This window comes from Mya arenaria, chromosome 15 (genome assembly GCF_026914265.1).
Source record: "Mya arenaria isolate MELC-2E11 chromosome 15, ASM2691426v1".
Classification (NCBI taxonomy): Eukaryota; Metazoa; Mollusca; class Bivalvia; order Myida; family Myidae; genus Mya; species Mya arenaria.
Genome location: NC_069136.1, coordinates 51,919,091 through 51,933,564, shown reverse-complemented (window position 1 = coordinate 51,933,564; position 14,474 = coordinate 51,919,091). Strand labels below are relative to the sequence as shown.

The 14,474-nt window shown below is 36.2% G+C and overlaps 1 protein-coding gene across 1 annotated transcript in view; it reads right to left on the bottom strand.

Moving 5' to 3' along the window:
- Positions 1-7,426: 7,426 nt before the first annotated feature.
- The window catches only part of LOC128219836 (tyrosine-protein kinase HTK16-like), a 44,688-nt gene continuing 37,640 nt past the window's right edge, over positions 7,427-14,474 (bottom strand). The window contains exons 18-19 of the mRNA XM_052927929.1: positions 12,344-12,470; positions 7,427-11,379 (exon numbers count right to left, since the gene is read on the bottom strand). Of these exons, the coding sequence (XP_052783889.1) occupies positions 11,188-11,379; positions 12,344-12,470 (319 nt within the window). The 3' untranslated portion in view covers positions 7,427-11,187. The remainder of the gene's footprint in view (positions 11,380-12,343; positions 12,471-14,474) is intronic.

Genomic DNA, 14,474 nt, shown 5'->3' with positions numbered 1-14,474 from the left:
AATGGCGGTATCATTTAAAGCTGCACTCTCACAGATTTTATCGTTTTGACAACTTTTTTTTTCCTTTTTGTCTGGGAATGAGCTATTTTTGCGTAAATATCTGCAAACCAGTGATTTAAGACTGCTGTCAAACGATCAGATCGCAGAGTTTCATATTTCCGTTCGAAAAGTAATGCTTTATTGCTAAAAGCGTTACTAACGGTTTAAGAAAAGTGCATAAAACATCAATTTTTGAACTTAAATATGAAAATCTGTGATCTGATTTTTGTCAGCAGTCTTGTCTTTTCGCATAAATCAGGTCGTTCCAAGATAAAATATAAAAAAAAGTTGTCAAAACGATCAATCTGTGAGAGTGCAGGTATGTGATGGCTGATTTATAATTATTATGTATTAATTATTTTATATATTATTATGTTGTGTTTATATTTAAACACAATACATGTGGTTATTACATTCCGTATATTTGTTCTTCAATTCATGTATTTCAATATATGCCCTGCAAGGGAGATTTGAACACAATATAATATAATATAATATAATATAATATAATATAATATAATATAATATAATATAATAATACATGAGCATGACAAAATAACTAAGAAGACAAAATAACTAAGAAAAAATAGTTATTTAATGAATGAAGTAGCATGAGAATAATATATACTCGTACACAGTACCATGGGTTCAAGTTAAACGCAATATAATTGGTATAATAAGCTAACAATGCATTTGCAGATGCCAATGTTTCAGTATTATTAAAATTCTTTATTAAATGTTATTGATTTCAACTGAAATCGGAAAGAAAAAAAATCTATTTAAAAATCTTTAACTGCCAAAAAAAACTTGTTTGTGGTATTATCTTTGGTAAAAATATGCATTTTCGTTTCTTCACGCGAACTCAATTCATATGATACCAAAATAATATGGTTCACAACATATCCAGAAATTGATATACTTGTTGGTCGGATACCTTCAAATGAATAAATATTTGCGTCCCGTTGTAAACCCTCGCAGTTTATTGTACAAATATTAATTATGCATTTAAAGGACATACCGGTAACAATTATAAGCTATGTCAATAATTTACCTAACCGATATTGAAAAACTCAGATCACTTTTTCTGGAACCACATTCATTCTACGGCTTAAAGTTCTCCAGATGTATTTGATAATGCATTGAACATTTTAATATTGAAATTATGGTAAAACACGTTTTACAAACAACTGGGATATTTTTGTTTTCAACTCTGCCGATAGTACATTGCGAAGGTAGGCATTCTAAAAATGTATATTAATAATACGTATAGCAAAATAGATTTTATATCACGTTGAGTGACAAACCTATCTTTTAACTTTGTTAATATAAGGTTAAAATAGTGTGTGTTTTAGGATGAAATGGATGTATGTATCACATTAAGAATCATATTAAGATAAAACGTTGTAATAAAAGTAAACTTCTTTTCTACAAAATGGAAATAGTCGTATTAACGAAAATTCATCAGGTTTAAAAGGGATTACGATAGTGTTAATAACTAAACAGCGATATATATTGAGAACGACGGCGCCCGACCTTAAACCTTGAGTTTAACGATGTTTCGAGTTATCCCAAGTTTCATTTGAGTCCTGAATTAAATGCCTTACGTTCGAAGTTTAGAGTCAGGTATATTCAAAATAAAAAAAAGAAGGAATTAAGGGTCGGAACTTAGCCACGACCTCGACCAATTCACAATTCTCGAGTTATCGCATGTTCGAGCTACCGCAGTTTGACTGTATGTCCATGTTTCAGGTTTGAACGATTACAAGGTGGTAGCAATATCTGTCGGGATACTAGCGGTCATATTCGCCCTCTTGTTTGTATGTGTCTGTATTACGTGCTGTTACTATAAGAGAAAGCTTAAAAACAAACAGAGGAAATATCTAGAACTGATTATTGAAAACACGAAGGCAAGTGATGACGGGAAGAATGCTGTCGATATGGAAAATCGTCATGATAAGGAAAAAGCTATCTTTCCAAAAAACACAATTAGAGAGAATATAAATGAAAGAGACCGCGAACAATCTCTGTCAATCAATTTAGATGTAATGTTTTCGGTGACTTCTGAACAGAGTGGTATATTACGGAGGTTGAAGTGTCCGGATAAAATTGAGTCACTGTACGAACAGCCCGAAATGGTGAATACTGAGACAATAGAGGTGAAAGAGTTTAATGCGTTAGAGGAAGTGATGGATGAAAGGTGGAAGAGTAAGACGAGGTCGATTAGAAATAATTTGATTGAAATCGGCGGTGAATGTGAAATTCAGGAACTCGAAAATCATAATACAACAATTACGGACGAAAATGCAGGACATAATTATGGAAGTATTTCATCAGCCCGATCAGATGACTCTATTGCGCAGAGTATTGATATCCCGATAGAAATTGATAACAGTCTTTCTCTAGATTTTGATGACAATTTAACTAATTTTTCCATTGGAAAAGTAATGGAAGCAAATAAAAGTGAAACGTTTAAAGGCAAATCTTGTAATAGCCGAAATCCTCAAGGAAATGAACAACTTCGAACAAAACGTTGCCGAAGAAGCCAATCAGCCAAATGTGATATAAAAAAACAGTACAGTCTAAAGTTAGCGGACTATACGAGACCAAGGTCCTTTTGTCTAAAGCAAAGGTCTCCAAGCACATATACCTCTCCAAAGCTAACCTTATCAAATCGATTACGAAGGAATTTTCTGTCTCGAAGAAATCCTTGTAAGGTACATTCATTGACTGACCGAGACTCGTATGCAAAAAGATACTCCAGTTTCACAATAGAAAGATTCTTAAATGATGTCGAAACGTTTAACAAGCTGGAAAACTCAAGCACTGGCAGTGTGGACGCTGAAGAAGTTCAGTCTATCGAGGAGAATAGATCGGATACTGGAGTGAAAAATAAAGCCAGAATAAAACGTTCGAGAACTATGCCATTACCTGCGACGTCTAATAAACAAATAGCTTCTGCTCATGGGAACACAACGCCTTCGAAACGAAGAACTCATTCTGGAAATATAAAACGAAATCGGAGAATCACAAGTACCGTATCTCACAGTCGGGCCAACATATATTCATAGACACACCTTTTTATAAAATAAAGAGCTAAGGGGACTTTGCCGTCTAAAAGCATACGAATAAGTTACAGTGATTCAGACAAATACGTGTTTTGTAATAACTGTTCATAGAGAGCAGTCGAAAAATGGCATGCGTTATCTTATGGCGTTGTCAAGAAACAGGTTACAAGCATTATCAGATTGACGTAGTCAAGCAAGAGGTTACAAGCGTTATCTGTTTGACGTAGTCAAGCAAGAGGTTACAAGCGTTATCTGATTGACGTAGTCAAGCAAGAGGTTACAAACGTTATTTGATTGACGTAGTCAAGCAAGAGGTTACAAGCGTTATCTGATTGACGTAGTCAAGCAAAAGGTTACAAGCGTTATCTGATTGACGTAGTCAAGCAATGAGTTACAAGCGTTATCTGATAGCCGTAGTCAAGCAATGAGTTACAAGCGTTATCTGATAGCCGTAGTCAAGCAATGAGTTACAAGCGTTATCTGATTGACGTAGTCAAGCAATGAGTTACAAGCGTTATCTGAATGCCGTAGTCAAGCAAGAGGTTACAAGCGTTATCTGATTGACGTAGTCAAGCAAAAGGTTACAAGCGTTATCTGATTGACGTAGTCAAGCAATGAGTTACAAGCGTTATCTGATAGCCGTAGTCAAGCAATGAGTTACAAGCGTAATCTGATAGCCGTAGTCAAGCAATGAGTTACAAGCGTTATCTGATAGCCGTAGTCAAGCAATGAGTTACAAGCGTTATCTGATAGCCGTAGTCAAGCAATGAGTTACAAGCGTAATCTGATTGACGTAGTCAAGCAATGAGTTACAAGCGTTATCTGATAGCCGTAGTCAAGCAACAGGTTACACGCGTTATCTGATCGCTGTAGTCAAGCATCAGGTTACAGGCGTCATCTGTTTGACGTACTCATGCAATAGGCTACAAGATTTATCTGATTGCTTTAGTCAAGCAACAGGCAACAAGCGTTATCTGAATGCCTTAGTCAAGCAACATGCGACACGCGTTATCTTAATGCCGTAGTCAAGCAACAGGCGACACGTTTTATCTGAACGCCGTATTCAAGCAACAGGTTACAAGCGTTATCGGATTGCCGTATTCAAGCAACAGGTTACAAGCGTTATCGGTTGGCCGTATTCAAGCAACAATCGACACACGTAACCTGATTGTCGTATTCAAAAACAAGCGACACGAGTTATCAGATTGCCATATTCAAGCAACAAGCGTTATTTGATTGCCGTGTTCAAGCAGCAAGCGACACGCGTTATCTGATTTCCGTATTCAAGCAACAGAAGACACGCGTTATCTGACTGCCGTAGTCAAGCAAAAGATTACAAGCGTTTTCTTATTGCCAAAGTCAAGCAAAAGGCTTCAGGCGATATGTTATTGCATCATTCAAACAACAAGTTGCAAGCCTTATCTGATTGCTTTATTCAAGCAACAAGCGACACGCTTTATCTGACAGCCGTATTCAAGCAACAGGCGACACTCATTATCTGACAGCCGTATTTTAGCAGCAAGCGACACGCGTTATCTGACAGCCGTATTCAAGCAATAGGCGACACGCGTAATCTGACAGCCGTATTCAAGCAACAGGCAACACGCGTTATCTAATAGCCGTATTCAAGCAAAAAGCGACACGCGTTATCTGACAGCCGTATTAAAGCAGCAAGCGACACGCGTTATCTGACAGCCGTATTCAAGCAACATGAAACACGAATTATCTGATAGCCGTATTTAAGCAGCAAGCGACACGCGTTATCTGACAGCCGTATCTAAGCAACAGGCAACACGCGTTATCTGGTAGCCGTATTCAAGCAGCAAGCGACACGCGTTATCTGACAGCCGTATTCAAGTAACAGACGACTCGCGTTATCTGACAGCCTTAGCAACAGCTTTTGCAAAAGTCAAAAGTTACATACAATTAAGCAACCGTTTCTTTTGATTACTGTCCGCAACCACACTGTAATTTGTCTGGGAAATTAGTACAATGCGTGTGTGTGTTTTATTTTCTTTTGTTGGCGAATCATAATCTCAAAAATATGTATAATGTGTATTACAAAACTATAGTTCTTTCTTCTTCTGTTAACGTTCAATGTTTAATGCATATGACATCAACATTACAATGACCCCTAGGAATTGCGGCTGAAACTAGTGATGCCATAACGTGTACCCAAACCAATTTATTCTATTCATAATTATTGTGTTATTTGTTATAATATGTATGCATACACAGCAATACCAATTATGCTTTGCAGTGGTTTATGGATATTTATCAATAAAATAAAATGATATTGCACTGTGAGATGATAAATTAGGAAGAATCATGTTTTTCCAACTTATAGTTTGCTCTCTCATCCAAATAACGTCAGAGCGCACAGGGCAAGGACACGCTTTCAACGAGTCATTTCCTAAATGACGTCATGTTCGTCGATCTTAACGCCAAATATTTTTTTTCTATTTCGGTCAAATTCATTATAATCTGGGTTCCTAAGACCTCATTGGTTAAAAAATGCCCGGACTGCTATACAAATTATTTTAATATTGTGCTTGCATGGAAAATGTCTACTATTTATGAAAAGTTGCTTTGGCCACTTGGTGGCTGGTGCGAGTTTGTTCCATCCAAAATGGCGTCCAAGATGGCCGCCAAACTTTATGATATGAGAAATTATAAAATGATGGGCTGTAATGATACTTGGAAAGTATTTGTTAAAACCAAAATAATGGCAAACAGTTAAAGATGCACTCTTACTCCCAATTCAGATTTACATCAATTAATGAAATGTTTTGAATACATCAAAAAGGATGAACAAATGTCGAAAAGAATGGTTCTTATGAAGGCTACCGAGTTTATTTTGAAAGACAGCTGCAGAAAACACGGTATTTCTACCTTATGAAACGACAGTAGATCACAGTTAATCTTTTATCACTCACCAATCATTTATTTTTGGCGTTTTCAGCTATTAAATACACGGTAACAATCTTGTTATCAGTAATTATTTTTCCATAAATACATTATTTAGTAAGTAGGTTAAGGTTTATCAGTCAAAATTTTAATATTGTTTTTGAATATGAGTGTCACTTTAATAAGGTCCAAACAAGCTTGAAACAAGGAATGGAAATCAATTGTTGATGAAATATATGTATATATGAGTTTGATTGCAACTGTTTGAAATAACAAAAATAATGTATATAATGTAACCTTTAGAATTAACCAAGAAACCTTGTTTATGACTCCATGTTACCCAGTTCCAAACTAATCTAAGCTTTCATTAAGGCAAACATTCTGATCAAGTTTCATGAAGATTGGTACAGATATATTGCAAAAAATATAGCCTCTAGAGGGTGAACAAGGTTTTTTAAGATTTCATTGAGGCATTCAGATTAAGCTTCATGGAAATTAGAGCAGATGTATTGCCTCTGGAGTGTTCCCAAGATTTCTGTAAGATATGACCTAGTGACCTAGTTTTGAACCATATGACACACTTTTAAAACGCAGTCAAAATTAAACCCAAAAGAACATTTTGACTATGTTTGAACTTAATCAGACCAATCACCACCATAAAATAGTTTCGGAAAAGATTTTTGAAAGATTTGACCTTGTGACCTTATTTTCGATTATTGGTGACCCAGTTTCAAATAAGTCCAAGATTTCACCAAGGAAAACATTCTGATTAAGTTTCATGAATATTTGACCATGTATAATGCCACTAGTATGTTCCAAAGATTTTTTTAAGATTTTACCAAGTGACCTAGATTTTGACCCCATGTGACCCACATTTTTAAGTGATCCATATTTCTTCAAGGGGTACATCATGGCCAATTTTGTACATGACTTGACCAATCATTACCATGATATGGTTCTGGACAAGATTTTTCTAAGATTTGACCTAGTGACCTAATTTTCGATAATATGTGACCCAGTTTTATTTACGACCAAGAGTTCATCAAGGAGAACATTCTGATTAAGTTTAATGAATATTTGACCATGTATAATGCCTTTGGTATGTTCCAAAGATTGTTCTAAGATTTGATCTAGTGACCTAGTTTTTGACCCCAATTGACCCACTTTTAAAAGTGGTCGAGATTTGATCAAGGGGAGCATTCTGACCAAGTTTGAACATTTTCTGATAAATGCCTACCAAGACATGGTACCTGACAGACGGACGGACTGACAGAAGGACGGACGCCAAAACAATATCCCCCTCTCGAAATCTTCGATTCCGCGGTGGATAATCAGTTTAAACGATTAGTAAGCACATTTCTTTCCAAAAAGAAGCTGACATACAGATGAAAAAGACAACCAAGAACAATAAGTCATCACTTTTTATGTTTTTATTATTTGTAATAGTTAATAGAAAAGTTAAGATCACTGAAATCAATTATGAAAAAACTGTATTGGTTAATATGGTAATTGGTTTCCATTCATGTCCAACTTTCATGACTTTCAGAAGAACAATTTACATTAAGTACAATTAAGGAGAAGTGATCGCTTTAATGCTCATAAATTTTTCATCATTTGAAATATTATGACTATGATTATATTTTTATTTCCAAATTAATATCTTTAAATATAGAAAGGTAAATGATGAAAATTCATAAGAGTTAAATAATAAATCAGTAGAAAAATACTAAAATATTCTTTTGTTGTTTTATTTTTCTTTTTTTCAACAAAATTTCGGGTTAAGGCAATCTTATCAATGCAAATATTATGTGATCGTTTTTTTTTTTGAAGTAATATATCTGATTAGGTATACTAGCTTTTTAAAAAACAACAACAAAAAATAACAACTTTATTCTTCATCTTAATATTTTCAATTTAAAATTGTGTCACTCTATAATCATTGAACTCAGATGTTTTGTACTTCGATCGTTAATGAGATGACTCCAGTTTCCTTCGCCATAATAAGAGCACCACAGATTTGATAAAAAATATCAACCACGGACTTTATAGGTCCGTGCTACAATTAAAAGCAAATATCTCAATTTTGATTAACACATACATAAACCGTATACTTATACTAGCTTTACCGTGTAAATAAAAGATAAACAAGAGGTCCATGAGAGCCAATGCTCTACTGACATGACTCTTCTGTCATTTTCAATCCAGAGCATTCATGTATGGGTTATGGATATCTTGCTATTGTATAAGTTTGAAAAAGATGCTCAGGGTTCGAATTTAACTTTGAAGACCACTCGCAAAATTTTGCGAGTTTTTTTAGGCAACTCGCATAATGAAAATCAACTCGCAATTTTATTACTTGCTATATTCCCCTATAATATTGTCTAATTAAAGTAGATATTTACACCTAAGACATATTATGAATATTAAAAAGTATCAATCTTGAGTGACTCGACTACTAGAACTTGTTGATGGCTTATTCTTTTTTAGGGGTATGGATGACTCATCGGATGCTGGCCGCTTTTTGATAACAATTAAGCTGTCCATTGACATTGTTCACTTTGACAGTTGGGCAGATATATTTAAAGGTTGATTGGATTTACATATAATGCGCGAAAGCGTTAAATTCAGCCAATGATTGAGCTAGGTGATTAAATCATTAGTATTCACTTTGTATTTGGCACGCCTCGGAGCATCCCGGATAGATTTGAGATTACACTCGGCTTTTTCCGTACTAGTTCTATTTTTGAAAACTTAGAGCGTGACTCCATAAAACCCACTCTATACTGGTAGTGTACTGACAGATCTGATCACACTTCACTACAGGTTCATGTTTATTCTACTTTCGTTTTAACAATTTGTTGTCTAACAAAAGCCACTCGCAGAATTTTGCGAGCTTGAATAAAAGTCACTCACAATTTGCAGATATCGCTCGCATTTTGCGAGTATGCGAGTCTAAATTCGAACCCTGAATGCTGTCAAAATATCAAAACTGGATACTTAATCACGTTCACAAGCAATTGCTTACAGATTTATGCACGCACGGATGGACGACGGGACGACGGACACTACACCATGGCATAAGCTCTTCTGGCATTTGGCCAGTAGAGTTGAAAGAACAAAAACAAAATATTTAAGATCAAATAAACTTGATGCACCAAAACTCATTCCATAAATTGTTTCACAATACCAAAATATTTACTTAGTTTTGTATCTTACAAACTGACTGTAGAATCATTGGTGGTTAGAAATTGCACAATATCATATAACTCAAAAGTACTTCATAGATATAAACAGTTTTAATAAGCACAATAGTGTTTTACAGTAAACATTATGTTATGATATAAATATATGATTGGTATATTTCAGTCCTTTTTATTGGTCGAGATGACGTCACGTGACAATCTATAAAAAGTGACATACACTAGAAGAAAGTGCTGTTTTTTTATGTACAAACCCACAAGCGTAACTGAAAGTGACGTTCTTCCAGTTGCGTTCTATGATATATATATATATCTTAGCGACTGGAAATGCAATTATCGTTATATAACTTATTTCGTGAACATAACATCTTTGGACATAATTATCATGAATTTTGTAAAAAGATTTTTTTTATGGAAATTATTACTTAAAGCTATAATATAAACTATATTAAAACACTAACAAACTGATGGCATCGTTGTATATCTTGATGTATCTCACATTTACCATAAGAATTCTATGGAATATAACACAAGCGAGCGTGGCAAGCACGGGGCTTTGTTCCTTAACATTCAAAATATGAACGATAACAAATTTACAGGTTAACCTATTTACTACATCATGCATATACAATGCCTTCATTTCTCTTTCTTCATAGACAGTATAGCACCAGCGGATATGAAGAGAAATTTTATCAAGCTCTTGTATACTAAGTGGTTTAAAAGTCATTGGCAATATGGTGTAACTATAAATATATCTGAACTATTTAAATCAACAACAACGAGGGCTTCAAATATTTGGACATGATTCAATGTTGCATGAGATACAGCTTCACCATGTTCTCTTTCCTCGAAACAGCATCAAAATATCCCTTTCAATCGGGTGACAACCACCATAAATAAATAAAATACCTAGTCCAATTGTATTGCTTTGTGTCCAGGGTTATCAAGTGACAAGTAAATGTCTTCGAGGCCATTCATTTAACAGTTCACACTGAATCAGAGACATGGCCATTTCATAGCACTATAATATATATATATAGAATTATATAAATGCATCAAGGATGATAAAAGACTATAAATACAGTGGAACCCGGTTGGCACAAACTTGCTTGGCTCGAATTTCTCTTTGGCTCGATCTCAATGTCAAGTACTGATTTTGATAAACTTGAAGTAAGCTTATCTTGAATTTTCTGAGGCTCGAGGTATTTTCGTTGGTCCCTGGGAGTTAGTCAACGGGGGTCGATTGTATTGCAATTCTTAAAATTGAGTTTGAGTATGAAGAATTCAGGCCTGAAGCAGAGTCAAGGCACCCTGAAACCTGTACAAATGTTCCAAAGCTTTTAGATCCATTTCAAGGTACTTATTACCATTTTTCATGCAAATGCCCAGTAAAACACTAACATAACAACTGCACACCAGTCTGAAATTGACTGCTCCAAACCCTTATTTCAGATAAATCCTCAACTTAATCAGCTCTCATTATAAATTTTTGCAATATAAGCATCACAATGATGGCTTCTGGCGGCAAATACCATTAAACCATAGTTTTCTCTGATTAATAACAATAATTCAACTATTCATAAGTTCATAAAGCTGTAAAAAACGTAATATTATATATGTACATTTTGCAAAAAGTAAGTCATACATTCAGGACATGCGTACTGGAGTATAAAAATAAAAAACTACCGTCTATAATGGCAGCATTAGATAATCATACATGGTTCAACCAGCTTGGTCAATTTTAATGCTACACATCGGCTATGGGGTCCCCATTTTGCCCTCTGAACTTCACATTTTTGGCAATTCACTCTACAACTAATGTTTTTAATGTAAATGCGTATATACTTATTGCAATTAACTCCCCTGATAAACAGGTTAAAATTTGCATTCCATAGTGTTTGGCTTAAAATGGTTTATCTTCCATGTTTAAAATGGTTTATCTGCCACTCCACAGAATAAATCTGCCAATGTTATGTTCATCTATATGACTTCATTATGTCTCGAACACATGCATATTCACTTTCTTCTGTAAAATGAGAGTTCAGCATCTTAAACGACGGTCTCTTCTTAGGTTCCTTTTCCCAACATTGTAACATCTGCTGGTATGCCACAACTGGACACTTTTCGGGCTTGTCTAACCTTTTTCCCTCTTCAATGAACTGAATCACCTGCAAAAATGAATAATAATAATTTGGATTTTGATAAAATATTGTAATTGTTTTCTACAATAAAAGCAGGGCCTAAAGTTACTACTCTTTAGTAAAAGAGGGACACAACTCATGCATCATTAAGTCAAAGAAATGGGCGTTTCTATACATTGCAAATTTTCTAGGGCTTAAACAAGTTTTGCGATAATTTAAGCTTTTTTATTTTTACGACGATTATGAAACAAGTTATATTGTAACTTATATTAATCACTCTCGTTGGCATGATGTTGCGCGAGAGTATGGTCTTGTGTTGTGGGGGAAGACCGAGTACCTGGCTGGAGAAAACCAACTTGTCCCACTTGGTGACCACTAAACTAACTCACATGTGCCCAGGCCAGGAATCGAACCCAGGTCACCTAGGTGAGAAGCGAGTGCACTGACCACAGCGCTAACCAGACAACCAGTTTTGAGTTATAGCAAAGGGTAAAGTTTTGCACTACGATGATGATTGACGACAAGGACATCAAGGCTATGACAATAACTCAATACTTTTCTTTCAAAAACAGAAAAAAGCTAAAAACTAATATTACTTATTACAGTTCAAAAGAAAAAATTATGCAACCATAAGTCATATACATATACAGACACCATTGACAGATCAAAGAACACTGTAGTTTAAGAACGGTCTCGTAGAGTCAGTGGGTCAGTTTGTATTAAAAAGTATATGAGTGTTTACAGGGCGTTACTCTGTGAACTGATTTGTGTAAACATTTAACATACAATCTTAACATTTAACATGCTATCTAAAGATTTAACATACAATCTGAACACCTTTTTTAAAGGAAACTCTTTAAATGGCCATGACGTTAAAAAACAATCAATTGACCCCCCCCCCCAACCCCCCCTCTCTATCAGAAATAATTTTCGGACTCCTTTAACCTATTTTTTCAGACATGAATATTTTCTTTAAGGCCAAAGCACTTACCTCTATGCCTTTCATATCCCCATACGGTGACTCTCCAAATGAAAACATTTCCCAGAGCGTGATTCCAAAACTCCAGACATCGCTTGCATGGGAGAAGTGCCCGTAGTTAACACACTCTGGCGCATACCTAGACATGATTGGTATAATTATACATGATGCTATTTCTTATTTATATCATGTTTAAAGCTGCACTCTCACAGATTGACAGATTTAACTCTTATTTTATTTCTTGTCTTAGAACTACCTGATTTGGGCACCAATGCCTTCAATTCAATCTTTTAAAATAACTTTCTTTAAAGTAAAGAACAAATCTCAATTATTTGGAAAAATGCTGAAAAACTAATTTATTCTAAAAGTGTTATTCACCTGTTGCAAACGAGCACATTCTTAATCATTAATATTAATACTTCAGGTCATCTAACCAACTTAGAATAAAACCTCATGGTCTGGTACATTCTCAATGCAAACAAGAGATGTTTGTCAATATTATGCCCCCCTGAGCGCCATGTTGTCAGGATTATATGGACAATTGAATGAAATATGCATGGACCGAAATGACAGCTGATTTGTCGCTAACATTGTATGCCGTTGAGGCAGTTTTAAGATTATGACCATTCAAAGTTTGAGGATAGAGTGTGTTATGACCATGACCTTTGACTTTATGATCTCAAAATCCATAGTAGTCATCAGCTGGTCACCAAAATTCTAAATGTTAAGTTTGAGGGCCATGGGTGCAGGCATTGACACTTAGTTATCACACAGAGAAGCATTTTTCGTTCAAGGTCACTGTAACTTTGACCTTTGATCCAATGACCCCTTAAATCATAAGGGGTCATCTACAGGTCAGACACAACTCCAAGTCAAGTTTGAGGGCCATGGGTGCAGGCATTGTCCAATTATCGCATTCAAGGTCACTGTGAACCTGACCTTTGACCCAATGACTCCTAAAATCAATAAGGGTCATCTCCTGGTCAGGCCTAACTTACATGTCAAGTTTGATGATAATAGATTCAGGCATTGTTGAGAGATCACTGGGAAAAGATTTGCGTTAAAGGTTACTGTGACCTTGACCTTGGCCTGATGACCCCCAAAGTCAAGAGGAGTCATCTACTTGTCAGGCCCAACCTTCATGTCAAGTTTGATGACCATAGGTCCAGGAATTGTCGAGTTTGCTTTCAAGGTCACTGTGACCTTGACCTCCGACCCCTTAAATCAATAGGGGTCATCTACTGGTCAGGCCCAACCTCCAAGTCAAGATTGAGGGCCATGGGCGCAGGCATTGTTGAGTTATCACTCGGGCAACCTTTTATCGTTCAAAGTCACTGTTACCTTGACCTTTGGCCCAATGACCCCTAAAATCAATATGGGCCATTTACTGGTCAGGCCCAACCTCCAATTCAAGTTTGATGGCCATGGGTGCAGGCATTGTCGAGTTATCACTAAGACAACCTTTTACCATTCAAGGTCTTTGTGACCTTGACCTTTGACCCGATTACCCAAAAACAATAGGGTTCATCTACTGGTCAGGCCCAACCTCCAAGTCAAGTTTGAGGGCCATAGGTGCAGGCATTGTCGAGTAATGACACGGACAACCTTTAACCATTCAAGGTCACTGTGACCTTAACCTTTGGCCCGATGACCCCCCCAAACAATAGGGGTCATCTACTGGTCAGGCCCAACCTCCAAGTCAAGTTTGAGGGCCATGGGTGTAGGCATTGTCGAGTTATCACTCGGACAACCTTTTACCATTCAAGGTCACTATGACCTTGATCTTTGACCCGATGAGCCCCAAAACAATAGGGGTCAGCTACTGGTCAGGCCCAACCTCCAAGTCAAGAATGAGGGCCAAGGGTGCAGGCATTGTCGAGTTATCACATGGACATCCTTTTACCATTCAAGGTCACTGTGACCTTGACCTTTGGCCCGATGACCCCCCAAAACCATAGGGGTCATCTAATGGTCAGGCCCAACTTCCATATCAAGTTTGATGACCATAGGTCTAGGCATGGTTGAGTTATCACTCGGACAAGCTTAAAATTATTTTATCATTAAAGGTCACTGTGACCTTGACCTTTGACCCGATGAGCCCTAAAATCAATAGGGGTCATCTACTGGTCAGGCCCAACCTTCA